General features: G+C 52.2%; 1 protein-coding gene across 1 annotated transcript; it reads left to right on the forward strand.

Moving 5' to 3' along the window:
• Positions 1-283: 283 nt before the first annotated feature.
• NGA_2071910 (coiled-coil domain containing 76) lies at positions 284-867 on the forward strand (the record flags this gene model as incomplete). Its single annotated transcript, XM_005855958.1, has 1 exon — positions 284-867. A coding segment is annotated over one exon (584 nt), but the record flags the coding sequence as incomplete, so codon positions are not given.
• Positions 868-17490: the final 16623 nt, after the last annotated feature.

A 17490-nucleotide genomic window follows, 5' to 3' on the forward strand; every position in this document is an offset into this window, starting at 1 on the left:
CAGGACGCCCTCTGAAGCTGTCATACCTCCCTCGCCTTTGACAGGGACGGACATCGGCCTTAAGATCCGTTGCCCCCCCAAACAGGATCGTTGTGCTTTTTTTCTTAAGAGAAAGTTGCGCTTTTGCACGGTTCCAAGACTTCCAACTTCAAAGTGGTGTGGAAATCATCAACATTTGGAGGCAGGATATGAGAATTGTGCCGCAGCAGCACGTAGCAAGACACAAGAAAAGCGGGGTGGGCAACGTCGAGTGCCTTGTCCCTTAGACTCGAATCACACTGTGTATGAAAGGGAATTAAGTGCACACCTCCGCGTCTGCAACGTCAAGAGGGAACAAAAATTCCTGGAGGATAAACCATTCTACCGCAGAAGCATCAACAGCGGGAGTCTCAGGCGCCCAGGTTTAAATCCTCAGCCTCTTGACGTTGACGAGGTGCCTGCAATTTTAGCCCGAATTCGAGGATTGCAGCATCAAAAACAATCGCATCCGCGAGGGGAAGAAGTGGAGCAAATTACGAGCGGTCCGGTGGCAGAGAAGATCCTTGCGACCATGGTGGCCAAAAACTGGACCAGTGAAAGCAAAGCAAGGCATTTGGTGCAGCAAGCTTCCCTGATCTCGCACCTCCACCGGCGTGGCCTCCTGGGCGCTCGCAGCACGTGCGTGGAGCTTGGTGCAGGTCGGGGTACGCTGGGACATGCTGTGCACCAGGCGTTCCCCGAGGCCCGCGTGGTGCTGGTCGAGCGCGCGGGTGTCAGGCTGAAAGCCGACGCTCCTTACAGGCGGACGGGGGAGGGAGGCGTCTTTGCCCGATACCGCCTCGACATACGAGACTTGTGGATAAACGGCTTGCCGCTCGGACCTGGGGGGCTGACTTCTCCCCTCGTCTTCATGGGGAAGCACGTCTGCGGGGTGGCCACGGACCTGTCGCTGCGTGCCGTAGCCGACTATGTCCGAGACTTCGAAGGTAGCAAGGAGGAGGGGGCAGCGGGAGAGGGGCCGTGTGAGCAAGGGCCGCGGCTGGGGGAGGGGGCGACCATAGTAGGGCAGGATGAGAAGGGTTCCCCTCGAGCACAGAATGCTTCGAAAGGGAGGAGAAGGGCAAGGGTAGGGCTGGTGATCGCCACCTGCTGCTACCACGTCTGTCGGTACGAGGACTATGTCGGGGTCGAGGCGTGGGAGAATGACTTGGGGCTGGATCGTGAGGAGTTCGAGGTGGCGCAGCGCAGCGCGTGTTGGGTGTCATCCTTGACTAGCGCCCGGGGGCACCGATACAAGCCTCGGCTCCGGGAAGAGGGGAAAGCGGGGCGAGAGTCGTACGCAGACAGTTGTGAGGAAGAGGAGACGGGGGCGGAAGGTGAAGGGGGTGTGGAGGACGATAGGGGCGTGCGGGGGCAGAGGGAAGAGACTGTGCGGCGGACGAGCGGCGATGCGGGAGGGGAGCAAGTCGGAGGCCGGCGGCAGGCGGAAATGGATGATGCCTACACCTCCTTGGGAAAGGGCCTGAGCCGCGATCAAAAGATTCAAATTGGGCGGGCATGCAAGCGCCTCATCGATTACGGACGGCTAGCATATCTGCGGGCTTCGGGTTTGGAGGCTGAGTGCCTCTTGTACTGTGAACCTGATGTGTCCCCAGAGAACTCGTGTATACTTGCTTGGACCCCTATCGATGAAGAGGAAGCGGAAAATTTCAGGAATGTCGAACGATAGTGAAAGAGCTCTATTTAATTTTTTTGGGGAAAAACGTTGCATGGTTGCAGAGTTGAATTTGCTAACATGTTATTTGTCACGCAGCGATTTTATTTCCCTCCGCCCTCGCTTGCCTCTCCTTGTCCATTCTAGGTATCGTTTGTTTTAATTGTGCTTCTGGCTACTGACGAGCTTTTCAATGTTTGGTTTGGGTTGCAAGAGTCCTAATTGCATACGGAAGCGAAATGGAGCTTCCTCAGATTCCCTTGTATGCGGTTTACCATCCTTGGCGCCGGAGGCGGAGCTGTCATTCTCTGGGGTCTGTGACCTCGCTGTATCTTCGGCACCTTTAACTATATGCTGCACCGTGGGACGATGCTTCAGCATAGCCAGAGGTGCAATGCTTGGGCGGCCGTGCGCGCAGTTGAAGGGGAATGATGTCTGAGAGACCTCTTGTAAAAGACTTTTGCAAGTCACGCGGCTGAGCTTGGTGTGGAACATTATGGCGCCTCTACATGCTTTTGAAATAAGAATGTCACGAATGCAAGGGGGAATCACCTAGGTGGTTAAGAATAATAAAGGGCAGGTGTCATTCAGATAGTCAGGATACTTTCAAAATAAAATAATATTCATTTAGGATACTCGGCATGCACAAGATAGCTACATCTCATTACGAGCGAGCTTCGCAAATGAAAAATACACAAATAGCGTCACCTGTTGCAGATTGTCTGAACATGAGTATGCTTTTATTTCGCGGAAGTCCTTTAACAAGGCTTTAAAGAGCTCTTCAACGTCCGGCAAAGGCTCCTCAACTATGCACGGCCTTGAGCGAACCAAAACACACGTAGCCACTATCTGGTACTCCAGAAAAAAGCGCGCGAAAAAAACCTTAGTAGGTGCTTCTTGTAAAATTGACAGGTCACGAGCAGAAAATTTCGATAGCACGAGGGGTTTGAGTGGCTTCGTAGATTGACGAATAACTTGCTGATGAGGCTTTTGTAAGGCAGTCAGAAAATTCTCAATGCGAACGCGCTCATGCATCGCATGCTGGTCCCAAATGCAAAGCATTGAATCGCATCGTATAATTATGAAGCAATCTGCTACCTATGATAATTGTCATGTCAGGTCACTATTTACATCTCAAGCTTCGCTTAATTTATTTCTTACCTGTGCAATCAATTGAGCTCGCCCTGGACAGAGCATATTTTTATGTAATGAAAGTCCCCGTCCAGTAAAGTTCAGGTATTCCAAATACCTTGTACCAGCAGTACAGCCGAATGATGTTGATTGTCGGGGATGCCGGGTTGTAAGGTTTGCACTGATGGTCCCGCCAGCGGATAACATGTCTGCTCGGAAAAAAGGTTGCAAGACGAACACAGAATGCCAATAGACAGACGAATCTTAAAATAGCAAGAAATATGTTTTGTGCATAGCTGACCGAAGTATGCAGAAAGAGCGATGAATTGGGAGGGAGTGACAGGCAGAGAAGGGAGAGGGAGGAGGTACCGGCCGATCATTCAAATTTTCAAAAATTGAAAATTCCACGACAGACGTCATTTCCCTTTTCAAAAAGGTATTAAGAGCACTCTGTGTGACGACGTCTGAAAAACCTTTGAATGGAATTTGGGCGTTATAATTAAAGTTGTAGTTTCTGCAACCTTGGACTTGTAAGGGTCATGGTTGCGTTTGTTTGGCGGGCTTAACCTGCTACGACACTAGCAAGTTGAACTCAGCATGTCGATGCCCGTTCGATCTTGCGAAGCGTACGACGCGACTTTTGCCCTTGTACATTTCACTGGAACCTCTGATGTAGTGCAGTCCCTGACTTAGATTCTTATCTCTTTTTATTTCTCGCATAATCTGCTCCATGGAAGCATGGAGCAAGGTGTCGTCAAAAAGTTGCTGGCGGCACAAGTTGACGACGGTGAGGAAGGACAGACGAATGGAGTCCTCCAGCACTATGCGTACAGGTAACCAGTTCCCGCATATTCCACGTATTAAAATGATTATAAGGCAATTCAATGCTAAGATTTCGGTCTCATGCCTTATGCTTGCTATTCTCCTTTCAGAGCAATTGCTTTTGCTGAGCGTTTTCTAACGAGCAATCCGCCATGTCTAAAGCAAGCGGGACGGTGGTTCCACACAGGTAAGAGCAGTATCTCCAAATTCGTACGTGATCGTAAAGTTTCTCTCTGTTCTTCCATGATAATCATTCAACTTTTTCTGGGCACAGCGCTTGTCTTCTTGGAGGTTCTTAAGGCTGGAGCGCGTAAGGAGTTCACTGACGGTAAGTGATAATAGCTGGGATGTGGTTCTAGCCGTAACATGTGAATATAAAATGGGATATGGTTCTAGTTACGCCTTGAGTAGTGAATCTTGCACGAAATATTCTTATTTATGAACATGCTTTTTGAGCCTCCTTTAGCATATATTTCTGCAATAGATCTCTCAAACGGTATGACCTTACCCCAAAATACGTCAGAGCTCGAACGCGTACGTTTATACGCATCTGAGAAGACACGGATGTACAGCCATTTGTTGGGAAATCTTGTTCCACTCAATGCAGACAAGGATGTACGAGACTTGTATGACTTTGAGGACGACAAGCCCGCCTTGGGACAAGGATCCTACGGCGTCGTCATTAAGGCTACGCACAAGCAGACAGGGCAGCATTTTGCGTGCAAGATCCTCTTTGTAAATCGCACTATAACAAACAGCGCAAAGGAAATCACAAAACTTCATAGCGAAGTGTCGATCATGCGAGAATTGGACCACCCTCACATTGTCCGATTACGTGAGGTATTCTACGCCCGCCGACGGATCTACATGATCATGGACTTGTGCACCGGGGGGAATCTGCTGGACTTTATGAAACAAAACCCTAACAGACCAGATTCTGAACCTATGGCCCAGGATTTTCTTCGACAGATGCTCTATGCTCTCAAATACTTGCATGAGCACCAGATTGTCCACAGGGACCTGAAGTTGGAAAACTGGCTTCTCCAGTCTCGCCACCAAAACCGACAGCTCAAGCTGATCGATTTCGGCCTCTCGAAGTTCTTTAACAAGAACGAAACGATGATGCAATCTGTTGGCTCTTTATACTACGTTGCGCCCGAAGTATTGGAAAATGGCTACTCAGAGGCGTGTGACATGTGGTCCATTGGGGTTATCGCTTACATGCTTTTATTCGGTCGTCCCCCTTTCTGGGGTAGTAATAATGACCAGATGCGCTCTCGAATCAGAAATGCTCAATTTTCCTTCCCCCCCGATCTTCGCGTCTCGAACTCTGCCAAGGAGTTTGTGCGGCGCCTACTGATAAAGGACACGAAGCAACGCATGACTGCTCACGAGGCCCTGAACCACTTTTTCCTCGCTGAGGCTCCTGCCAAAGGGACCGACTGCGGGAATGCTCCACATACTCTGCTATCACGGCAGAAAAGGCTGCCATCTCTACACGTTGGTTCTTCTTCCTCCGTCAACTCATCCAGCCCCTCAGCAGGTATGGTACTGGTCGGGTAAGGACTTCCTTTCGCGTATCCTCATGACTTTATGACATAACCTCAGTATGTGCTTCGCAAGCCTATGTGACCCGTGCTTGTCAAACCCTTCTCGCTCAAATAAAACCTCTATTCTTTAACTATCTTATAAACATCGCTTAAAGGTCCTGCCGTTGATGCCCTCTCCGAAGACGCTGAAGAACAAGATATCGTAACCGTGCCCCCCGACCAAGTCTTGAGCTCATTAGTGGAGTACAGTGCCTTCGGTACCCTGAAGCGGCTCATTCTAGAAGTGATCGCATTCAATTTGACCCCCTCTCAAATTCAAGACATGGGGCAAGCCTTTCGCGCTATTGACAAGAAACAAAAGGGCACAATATCTTTGGAAGACATAAAGGGGTATTTAATGAACGAGGACAAGGAAGTTCTCATTCCGATGGGGATCGAAGCGCAAATGAACGCGGTCGAGAAGGTCTTAACCGAGCACACGGCACATCATGAAATCAATTATAACGATTTTGTGGCCGCTATTATGTGGCGGCGCATCCAGTACGATGAGGAGAAAATGCAGGTCGTCTTCGAGGCTCTCGACGTACATCGACAGGGTTTCCTTACGCCCGAGAGCATCCGGCAGGTTGTAGGTTTGGATAAGAAGCAGGAGGAGATTGATCGTATGTTTGCGGAGGCAGACGTCAACAATGACGGCTGCATAGATTACACTGACTTTGCAAAGAGTTGGAAGCGCTATGTCGTGGACGTACAATATGCACCAATGGTGGAAAAGATTCGCCAAGAGTTCAGCGACAGACCCGCCGCTAGGCCCGAAGGAAGTCAAAGAAACACGTCTTGCGCCACGAACCGCACCAGTGGCACCATCATCGACACCATCGGCGCTGCTCAGACAGGTATTGGCGCAGATATTGCAACCCTACCTAGTGGAGCCCCCCCCGTTGAAGACATCCAAGTGATGTCTTCTAGCGTTCAGTCCCCTGATGTGCTCGCTCGTGCTGGAACTCCGAATGCAGACAGCAAACAAGCCATCTGCACGAGCCATAAAAGAAAGCGCTTCGAGATCGCAACTGAAGCAGCCTAAATACATAAATTACATATGTAGCAAAAATTATCAAATAGGTAAAGCAAGTTTAAAAGACAAGTATGGAAAATACTGCAAATCATGAAATGCTGCGTGCTTTTAGTAGCAGCTTTGACGTCATTTCGTGAATAATTCAAATAACACAAGTATATTTTAAAGATATCTTTGATCATTTTTCTGCCACCGGATATTTCGTGAATTTATTTACAAACTTTATTTTACTTTTTGTGTGGTCTTGATCGCATTTCCAAACCCCAACCGTACCCGTTTTACTGTTGAGGACAAAGGCCCCGCAAGTTCACGCGTTTCAAGCTTGTCGAGCAGCCTCCCCATACCTAGCAGCCTTACACCATCTCCACTCACTACGAGGGCCGGGGGGGTTGCGATCATCAAGGCCTCAAGGGTGCCGATTACTTCAAGCACAGTTTTCGATTTTGACAGGATTCCATGGCCCGTGTTGTCCAAACGGTTTTCAAGCGCTGATGCGAGTTTCCCGTCTAGTAAAACACCCAAGACTAGCGAAGCAAGGGGACGTGGAGCCAAAACTTGGTGCCAAAAGCAGACGTTGCGAAAAAGCTTCAATGCGACAAATATTTGTCGCCGCTGGAACTCCCATAGTGAAATTCCCGCCTCGGGTCCAAGTAAAGGCAAGCACAGCTTGGTGATGGCTTTCTCTAAGCGAGAAAAGGGTGCTCGAAGTAGAGACTCCAGAGCATGCTTTCCTGGCTCGTAGATGAGTAATCCTTGTATGGCTGATATTGCTCGCTGTGTCTCTCTTTCCGAAAAAGGATCGTAGCACTCACTGAGAAGGCCCTCTAATCGACTCACGGCTATCTTTTCTACGAGTTGTGGCACTAGACGGTCGTCTGGATCTTCTCCTTCTTGCTTAGGCGCCGATCCTTCCTCCTGAAACTGTCCGTACTCAAACAGGCGCTCAAACCAGGGGAAGGCCTCGATCGCAGCCCCCCCGACATCCTTCCCGCCCGCCCCATCCCCATCCTCCATCGAACGCACTGGCCCAAGCGGATTCCAGGTCACCATTTCAACGCGTACGTAAGGTTCTAGTACCTGAGGCAAGGCTATGGGGACATAGGCGGTGTGATAGTCCTTGGGGAACTTGCGTTTCCAATCCTCAAAGCGTTGAACCACGGCGTCCAGGGCTTTGAATTCGTCCGCTACGTCCTCAAAGATCACCCCAGCTGCCTCCAGCAACTTGGCCTGCCTAGTGCGCAAAGTTTCAACCTCCGAATCACTTTCCTCTGCGCCGCTGAAAGTCGCCTCCGCTTCAGCCTTGTCGCCGCCCGTGCCGTCATTGATCCTCTCGAGCACGCTTGCCAGGCGGCCCCGCCGTTCCCTCCGTCGCCTGTCCTTGCTCATTTCGCCGCTTGCATCCCTCCCAAACTCGTCCAGGTCGTGATACGCTGGGCCAGGCACACCTGTTCCCTTGCTCAAGCTCTCTTTCAGGGCGATGACCACCTCCGGGGCGTACCCCTGCAGAGACAGCAGCATTCCCGCCTGGGAAGACTGCTGTTCCTTTCCATCCGTCTCAAGAGCCTCCTCCAATGCATCTTCCTGGTCTTGCACTCTCCTACTCATTCGCCGCTCGTATCCTTCTCTCCACAATTGCGCCATGGCGGCCTCTAGTTCCCTGACCATCGCTTCCTTCTCTCTGAGGCAGCCGCAGAGGCTGGACAAAAAGATACGCACGTCCTGAAAATACTCGAACCTGGCCGCCGTGCCGCCGAATTCTTTTTGCATCTTTTCCAGTCCGTCCTTGACCGAGGCCACCTCGCTCCGCGTCTTCTCAGCGGTCCGTGAGTTTCGGTCGTGGCTCTCCTCCAGGCGGCTCTGGACTGACCGCATGTCCGCCAAGACCGTCTCCACGCTCTTGAACTCAGAGTCCTTCAGCCCCTTCGATGGCAAAGCCATGCTGCTGTGGTGTACGGGGCAGGAGGTCGAGCAGGCGTCCGAGTGAAGAAGTCGGCTCCGCGAGTCTCACAACCCTCGCCATCCACGTCACCCATGCATCGCTTACCTCAAGGACGCAGTCAAACTCAGGTCTCTCGCTCCCCTGCCCTCTAAAGCCATGCTTCTACCGTCGCTCGTCTCGCCTCGCCCTGTCCTGACCCCGCGGCGTATCACCTCGCTCTCCCAGTCCTTGTCGATACGCGGGTCCGCCTCACTGATCGCGTCCAGCCTCCTCGCGGCTCCCTGTGGTGCCAGGGAGTCCCGTGAAGCAAGCTCAGCGTTCATGTTTCCAATGCCATTCATTCAAATCAAAAAAAGAGGCAGTGGGTGCTGTCAGGCAGAAATCTCTAGGCGCCACATGCGGCAAACTTTTTGAACAAGTATAAGGATGCCCGTCCGGAAATGATGGTTTGTTGTAATCATTCAGCCGCCCCTGACCTGCAACTCCCCAAATGCTGGTACTTACTCTCTGTACCCATGTCTTACCTTGCCACTCCAGCTCATAGTACCGCCTTCCCCACTCGCCTCCAGCGAAATGAAGTCCATGCCCTCCTCCGCTCCAAGCCCATCCCCAGAGCCCAACATCCCTCTTCTCCGCTTTCCTTTCTTCAATTGCTCCAATTGTGCGCTGTGGACATCATAATCTTCCGTGTCCACCCCCTCGGCGTCCTCTTTCTCGCCATCCGTGTCTTCAGGCACCTCAAACGCTACACGTGCTTTTGCCTCTGTCGTCCGAGAGGCCTTGATGCTAACCTGGAAATTTTGCACCTTTTTCAACTCCGCGAGTTTCTCCTTGCTATATTCACCCCCACCACCTGAGTAAGAAACTCCTCCAGCTTGATTTGCGCTCGCAATCCCTTCTACGGCGGCCTTCTCATCCAAGTGCTCTTCGAGTGCCCTCTGCAATGATTTCTTGCTTGCAAAGGCCTTCTTGTTCTTTTTCTTGCTTTTCAAAGTTTTCAATCCACCACTGTTCCCATCCTCGTCGTCTTCAACATCGTCAGCAAAGCTGAGGAATGCGGACGCCTTCATCTGTGCAGTATCAAAGCCATTTAGCCATAGTAAAAATCTGAGTAGCCTACAATTCCCTGCTGATATGTGCTCTAAATGGCTCATGAGGTGCACCAAGGTGAGTTGTGCCTCGCCAGAAAAAGCCTGCCATGATGTACGCAACTGGTGCTTTAATGGCTCACAGACTCCCTCTTTGGGCTAGAGGGCAGCAACGCTTGCCGACAGGTGGGCTGGAGGCACAAGGGGAGGAATGTGGTACCATCGCTGAGAGGGGCTTCTCAAACGAGGCTCCTCCGCGACCGCCCCTTTTCCCCTGACGCATGGTGCACTTTTGTCGTGGAGAGAGGCCTGGCGTCTCTATCAGGCAAGTGAATATACGTGTGTATGGTTGTAGATGAAGCATTGTGCCGAGTCTGCCTTCTGGACACAGCTTTTTCGCGGCACATTCTCTTGGCGCCGTATCAGGATACTACCAGTACTTTCTTTTGAGGGGCTTGCTGCAGGGCCTTATTTAATGCACTTCTTTGAACTTGTCAAGACCGCTCATACATTTGTGACACGTTCCAAATACATCTTGTACAAGGTTATCGGTAGCTCATCAGCATTCCTAGGTGCTTTGCCAGCCGTCCGGGCGGTGGGCGACCGCGCTAGATCAGGAGAGCAGTAGCAGTCGCGCAATGGAGGGCCGGGAGCCTTGCCCTTACCGCATTGTGGACGATGTTGGCGGCGCGTTTTGCATGGGATCTATAGGAGGAGGGATCTGGCATTACTTCAAGGGAGTGCGAAATGCCCCTAAAGGGGAGAGGCTTCGAGGTGGCATTTCATCTGTCAAAGCCAGGGCGCCGCTAGTAGGAGGTACGTTGGTTGGGGGATGGGGTAGACAAATGCTGAGTTTTGAGGGGTAGGGAACGCATTTGCAGCGTTATTCCATCTGCAAGAATGTAATTTTGGGGGTTTATGATAAGTAAAGACAGGTCTTGAAGCATTGGTGAGCTCTAAGATAGAAGTTTTAGGTGGTCGAGATATGGAGAAGCTCGTCACACTGGAAGTTCTCAGTTCATTCTTGCCTTTTCACAGGTGCTTTCGCCGTCTGGGGTCTATGTTTCGCTAGCTTTGATTGTAGCATAGCAGCGATACGGAAAAAGGTGCGTGATGAGTGCAAGGATTTGTTGTAACGTGGCGACAAATCGTCGAGGCACGCTTGGCTCTCCCCTCACGTTCGCGGGCGACTGCCTGCCCGGCATGGCTCAAATATGCGTGATCTCAGACAGCACGATTACATCACAGGAGGATCCATGGAACGCCATCTTGTCCGGTGCATGCACAGGAGGGCTGCTGGCAATACGAGCAGGCCCAAAAGCGGCCGGCAAGAACGCGGTCATCGGGGGTTTAGTGCTCGCTATGATTGAAGGGGCATCCATCGCCATTACCAAGGTAAGCACGCCTATACAGAATTGGATGAGTGCCCGCGGGCGTGGCGCCAAAAATTGCAGGGGAGGGGATTTCCATGCTTGGCGTTCCCCCTTGTTGGTCTCTGATCCTGTCCATTTTTTCCCACTCAGTTTTTCGCGCCCTCAGCCTCGACACCGGAGATGGGGGCCCCGGCATTGCCCGACCCTACTCTACCGCCCACGGGACCTGGGATGCTTTCGAGTTTTGGCGGGAGTTCTTTCGGTGGAGGGGAGGAAGGCGGGTCCGCAACCCCCTCCTACGCGGACGACCCCTCCGCGCCCGGCACAGGGGGAGGATTTGACACGGGTGGCGATTTCTTGTCGCCGGCTTTGGGCGGTGGGGGCGACGGAGGAGGGTCATCAGCGTCAGAGCTAGGTGGAGGGGGAGGGGGGGGGCAAGGGTGGTTTGGGGGGATGTTTGGAAGCAAGTGAGGTGAATGTACTGGTACAGCGTGATTCAATTCAAATGCAAGGTCGGTCGGTTAGGATAAGTTTTGAGCTCGAGAAGCATAGAGGGCTAGAGTGTGACGGCCCTGTGAATCTATTAAATATGGGCGGATGGATGGAGCGTTGTGGCTTCGACTCACAAGAGAGACCAGGAAGCAGGACAAGGAGGGACGTGGGCTATAGATGTCCATTGTGGACGCCGAGGCACTTCACTCCAAAGAAATCGAGCGAAGAGGGGAAAAGGTTCCATGCCTATTGCGTGAGAAAGCTTTGCAGTCCCATTACATTGTTTTCATGCTGCATCAAGCATGTCGAAACGGACACGTTCCCGATTCTCTCTGCATCCAAAATGCTCCACAGAGGATCAAAGAAAAGTCCGCTTTCACAACTTGTAATGCCTATGACTCCAGCCAGTCATGGACAAGCACGAATGCTATCAGCACCCAAGTCCTTTTCTCCCAATGGATTACGAACAAAAGCGACACTATGTTTGTCGACAGTGTCTGGCTACGTGTCTTGATCGTGTTCAGTACTTCTTAAATCCCAGTCATCTAGACCCCTATCCCCCCCATACTTTGCTACCCTAGGTGCAAATCACGTCATGGCTCTTTCTGACGACATTTTAGCACATTTTCTTGAATTTTGCTGTACAAGCTGTGGCTCTATTAGCTGGAAACCCCTTTCTTTCCCTCTCACCACTGTATTGTTGCAAGCATGAATAATGACGACAGAATACTTTTTTCTTAAAAAATTGACCAAAGCCTGGTCAATTCCTGCTTTTTTTCCACCGAAATCTCATGCTGGAAAGAATTGGTTTCTTCCCTTGTCCAGCATGTACTGATACGACCATTCAAGACTAAACTATCGTAACATTATTTGTGTTTTCATCTAGGTTCCTATTTAAAGGGATTTAAGCAGACATGACTTAGCTACAGTTTTGCTTTTTTCCTTGAATCATCTACAGGCTATTGGCTCCTCATGAGAAACGCCCATCCTCAGCAGGACCAAGCCGGACACGAATAAATTGAGGCGCGTACAAGGTGAGCTGTCCTTCGTCAAACAAAATGCCGGAATCTGACGGGGCATTGCACACATAGCTGAATACAAACTCCACATCCCCGCCAGGCAAACCTTCCCGTGCAAGTTCGGGATGCCCTTTTCCGGCATAACATCGATATAAGCTCAAATCGTCGTATGGGGCGGGAATGCTGTGGATAACAGCGGACGTCCAGGGGCCCGACACGCTACGCGCGCTCCAAAGGACCAATTGCGCGCTTACACTGTCCACCGCCAGTGAGACCCAAGCGCCCAGCTCGGAATTGTACTGCAGGCTTGTCTCAGCATTTGCCGGCGATATAATGCCTTTCCTCCTTCTGGCCACCGAGGCCTCCGCTTCCGCGGTAGACATCCAAAGCTCTTCCCCGTCACTTTCTCTGCTTTCATGAGCTTCCTCCACCAAAACTTCCATGCGATCGAATCTGCGCTTGAGCAGATCCGTTACTTTGATTCGGCCCAGCACGTTTTTAGAAGCTTCGTCGTCGTACACCCCCAAGCCCCGCGCCCCAATATTCCCTACCAGGTAGAGCACATCCTCCGGACTGTCCGCAATCTCTTTTCCTCCGGCCACCGCCACGGCGGAAAACCAATTATGCGTTCCATTAGTGCCGGCGATATCCGTCACACTATATCGCCATCTGTTGGGCGCTGCGGCAGGATTCTCGATGACAATGAGCGACGTGCCTTCGACCTCGAAATTCATTCCGTCTGCCACCCCCAGAAAATCCGTGAGATTGTGTGTCTTCTGCACGCGTTGGGCAAAGAGCACGATCTTGACCACTCCCTGATACTCCACGCTCACGCCGCTTACAGGCCATAGCACCGTTCCAGCCGCCTGGCCTGCCTCTGCTTCGAACGGCGCTGTTGGTGAACCATCCAGGTCATAACCCCAGAAGAAGGTGACATCTGATGGAGTTAACAACTCTCCTGCAGCTCCTAAATCAGCACCGGAAGGGAAGAAAGCTACTGCGTTGCTTATGGTCGTGTGCATGCCTTGGCGTTTGAGCCCGTCGCTGGTCCCTAGGTAGGTATCTCCGAGCAGCCACATGTACGACCCATGGCCGGCGACGGAGGGCAGGCGGAAAGATGTTGCCACATCTGAACCTAGATAGCCGAAGCGGCGCGGCGCAAGCAGTCCCGACAGCTCCGGAGCAGGTTCCACGCTGATGTCGCGGTCTCTCCAAACCCTCTCCACTGGCTTCTTGAGGATAGCTCGATTGCTGCTTTGTTTGACGAAGGGCGTGTGCTCAAAGCCCACTTCGCTGAAGCGGTGCAGTTCCTCCACAGGCACGAACAAAGCCAATGCCTGGGTCAAGATGTTGGCTTCCGTCCAGCGTTGGTAGAACATGCCCCCCTCCAAGTCCAAATAGTCAAAGAAGGACAAGTACTGGGGGCTGCGCCAAAAGGCACTGTGGCTGATGATAAAACCATCGTAGAAAACTGCGTCAGGAGGGAGCAATTCCAGGAACGTAGGCGTCACGTCCTCTTGGCGAGCATACCCTGTTGTCGCCTCGAGCAAGCCGGCCGTGCAACGGCTGTCATCCACAACCGTTAACAGGTATCCAAAAGTCTTTCCACCGTTCGCCATGCTCATAAACGGGTCTGCTGTCACATTCTCGGTTAGTACGGCCCCGGGTGCGAGACGCCAGAGGTAGTCGTATTGAGCCACCAGTTTGCCCACGCCGCTTGACGCCATGTATCGGTTTCTTTTCCGATCGGTAATCGAGTCATCTCCGAAGGCGCAATTGACATAAGAAGGGACACTAGCCGGGTCTATCCACGCGGGCAAGGCCTGTGCGGCCAAGAAACTCAAGTCGTGGAACTCCACCACGGAGCGTGTAGCATGTCGAATAGCTGTGCGACGTTCATAGGTCAAGTCAGCCGCAAAAATAGCTACAGGATAATGAAAATGGTCATTAAAATGGGTATCCAAGCTAGAGAGCGTGGTCAAAAGTTTTTCCAGCTGTCCAGGTTCGTCGTTTAGGACAGCATACACTACGCCACTGGGACGACCCGAGAAGCAGGTGCCGTTGCCACCACCCCCGTGGCCGGGCTTATGCTCCCCCGCGCTAGTGTTCGCGCTGCAATTGCCGGGGTGGAGGCTTCCACCCGCGCGTGAGAAGAGGGTCTGCGCCGGGGAAGGAAGGCCGGACGCATTGCGAGCAATGAAGGGGAGATGTGTGTAGGCGATGTCGGTGAATTGATGAACTTCCGACTCTTCGACGAAGAGGGAGACACCGATGCTTCGAATGGGTGCGTCCCCCCACCGGTGGTAGTAAATTCCCCCCAAATGATCGATGTGCTCGAAGAAGTTGCGGTACGCCGCAGACGTCCAGATACTGCTGTGCGACACCTCAAAGTTGTTGTAAAAAACAGCTCCCTCTGTCCAGCGTGTAAAAAAAGTCGGCTCCAGTTCCTCTCGATCCACGTAGTCCCTTGTTGCATTCCAGAGACCAAGCACGCATTTTGGGTCATCCTGCACAATGTTAGTGAAGCCGTACCGCTTCCCATTCTCCGCCATGAGCCTGAACACGTCATAGCCCACTTCCTCGGTGATCAAACTGTCGTCATCGAGGCGCCACTGCCAGTCGTACTCTTTGCTCAGTTCCTCCGCCGCAAAAAAGGCAAGGAACCGATTCATATGCCGATATCCTACTGTGGAGGAGTGCGGGCTGCAAGGAGTCCTTTCCGGAATTTTCGCTCGGTCCAGCCAGGCCGGGATCTTGAAACCCACTGTGCGAAACTGGAGGCGGAAACGCACTGCCTCCTGGAGCTGCTTTTTTTCTGCCTCCCCAAAATCCTCGTGGAAGATGATGAGAGGGTAATTGTAATGCCGGTTGAAGTTTTCCTCGAACGATTTCAGCATCTTCGTCAGCCGCCCCAGATTCCCCTTGTGCGAAAGCACGTAAACAACCCCGTTGTAGGTCGTAGGCATGGGTCTTGCGGCTATGGCTTGGACGGCCGCGGGGTGCGGAGCTCCAGAGAAGTATACATGAGGGTTGATGAGGCTGAACTCCACGGCTATGGGAAGCTTTCCCGCCGCACAAGGATTGTGGTTGGTCTCCCGCATGAAGATGCGGAACCCGTGCGTGTCCATGTTCTCAAAGAACTCAAAGACCTCCGAGACGTCCCGGAAGTGGAGCTCGATGAGGAGCTGTCCGAAAGGAAGCGCCCGTTCTGGCAGCATGGCACGGAATGTGTCCCACTCGGAGCCCTCAATGTCTACCTTCAGCACGTCCACGAACGAGTGCCCTTGTCTCTTCATGGTGTCCAGGAGGGTCTCCACCATCATGAACATGTCCGAGGGCTCGGAAACCGGCCCTAACGCCTGCTTGTGGAAGGTGATGTGCGGGTTCCCCTTGCAGTCAGGAGGCACGCCTCCTACGGTCGGGTCGAATCCGTGCACCTCACAGCCTGTCCGCCCGATCAGCTCCAGCTCAAACGACAAGTCCTCGTTCACACCGTAGGAATACACGACGCACTTTTCCCGCTCTCTCAGCACGTCCACGCCGCAGATCCACTTCCCGCCGTCGCCCACCCGTCCAATGCGTTCCATCGTCGGACAGTTATAGTCCGGCGAGAACCAGTCCCAAATGTAGACAGGACCCCAGGGGTTGAATGGCTCAATCGCGGACAGGTTGTTGTGTCGCCGCTCAAGCTCCGCCTGGATCCGAGCCCTCCCCCTGGCGTAGATGGACTCTAACACAACTTCGTCTTTGGGAAGGAAATGTGCAGAGGTCTTCGATGTGAGGTCACCTTCGTGTCCCACCACCACAGAAGTACTACCCTCGCGGTCAAGTTTCCTCCTGTCAGGGTTGACACTTGCTTCCCTTCGCAGAGAGTCGCGGGCACCACGGACCCGTGTATTTTCTCGTTGTGATTTTTCAAAGGCCATCTGATTGTAAATGTGTTGTACAGTGTACAAGTTCTTGTTACGCGAACTTCAACTTTAATCGAAAGCTTCTAAACCAATAAGGGCACACATATCGATGTCACTCCGCTCCCAACCTTACTAATACCCCTTGTAGGCATGAGCTCTCTCCCAATGACACTTTCCCTTCTCTCTCTCATTGCCTCCTCTCCTTACCTGGAGATCTCCCATGCCCTCCGCCCCCCCCGTTCGCTCTCTCATCCCCGAGGTAGCATCGTGCCGAGACAAGACGCTCGCATCCAGTGATGATGGATTCGAGACTCTGCGCATGTGGCCGGAGGGAACAAAGACGTAAGATATCTAGATATTGTCATGCACAGCAGAAGAGCTACTATGTCCTACTTGGAAATGTCCTCTTTTGCTTCGTCCTCCCTTTCGACCCCCTTTTTTAACTCTTCGAAAATTCAACTTACATCCATTGGCTGCGCATGACGAATATAAGACTATTTATGAACAAAAAGGCGTAGACCTGTAGCGCGCGCCGTGAAAAAAGAAGTCTGCCACCGCCATGGGGCCCGCGCTCTCCCAAGCCTCCAACGCCGCCGCGTTGGACCATGCTTCGTTGCGGCCCCGCACGTAGACCCTGAAGCAGAGATAGATGTGTCGCCGCTCTTTTGCCTTTCGCTGGGGAAAATAATTATAGGGATGGATGGCATGAACGTAAAGAACCTGGGGTCTTCTACAACAAAGTCCCGCCGCAAAGTATCCTCCTCCCTGCAGCGTCCCTTGCACTTGTTCCTTTGCGACGAGCGACGTACGGGAGACAGGTGCGCATACCAGGGACAAATTAATACACCATGGTCCAGCCGTTCTACGCCCCACGGAATATGTATTGCAGTGATCAAACGAATCCCTTCACGCTTTGATGAAAGCATGGGTAAAGGGAGAAAATTGTGCCTCGGGGTCGGGGTGAGACCCGGGCCGTCGAAATATTGCGGGCGACGATGCTCTCCCGCCCGATGGCGACATGGGGAAGCACGTCCCTTGCGGACACTACGGCCTTCAAAAATACTCCCCGGCGGCATTTAGCGTGAAATTAGCGCGCGCATCTCTCCATAACCTAGCAGGGACTTGTTGTTTGTCCTTAAATGGCTCAAGTCTGTATATTTGTCGGTAGTTGGAGCTTTGACGGCCCAAGTGATATTTCCGCTTTGAAATTGAAATTCGAATCAAATTTAAGCTGGACTCCGGTTTAGCACGGGAGGAAAACAGAAAGTAATCGTTTCTCATTGACCTTCTTCCTTTGTTCATCACTTTCGCATTCATTTCGCTATAATTTTCCTCACATATTTCTAAGCTCTCTCTCTGTCCAGCCATTCTCTCAATTTGGATCTCCCTCCGACTTT

This window comes from Nannochloropsis gaditana, assembly GCF_000240725.1.
Source record: "Nannochloropsis gaditana CCMP526 unplaced genomic scaffold scaffold067, whole genome shotgun sequence".
NCBI classification, from domain to species: Eukaryota; class Eustigmatophyceae; order Eustigmatales; family Monodopsidaceae; genus Microchloropsis; species Microchloropsis gaditana.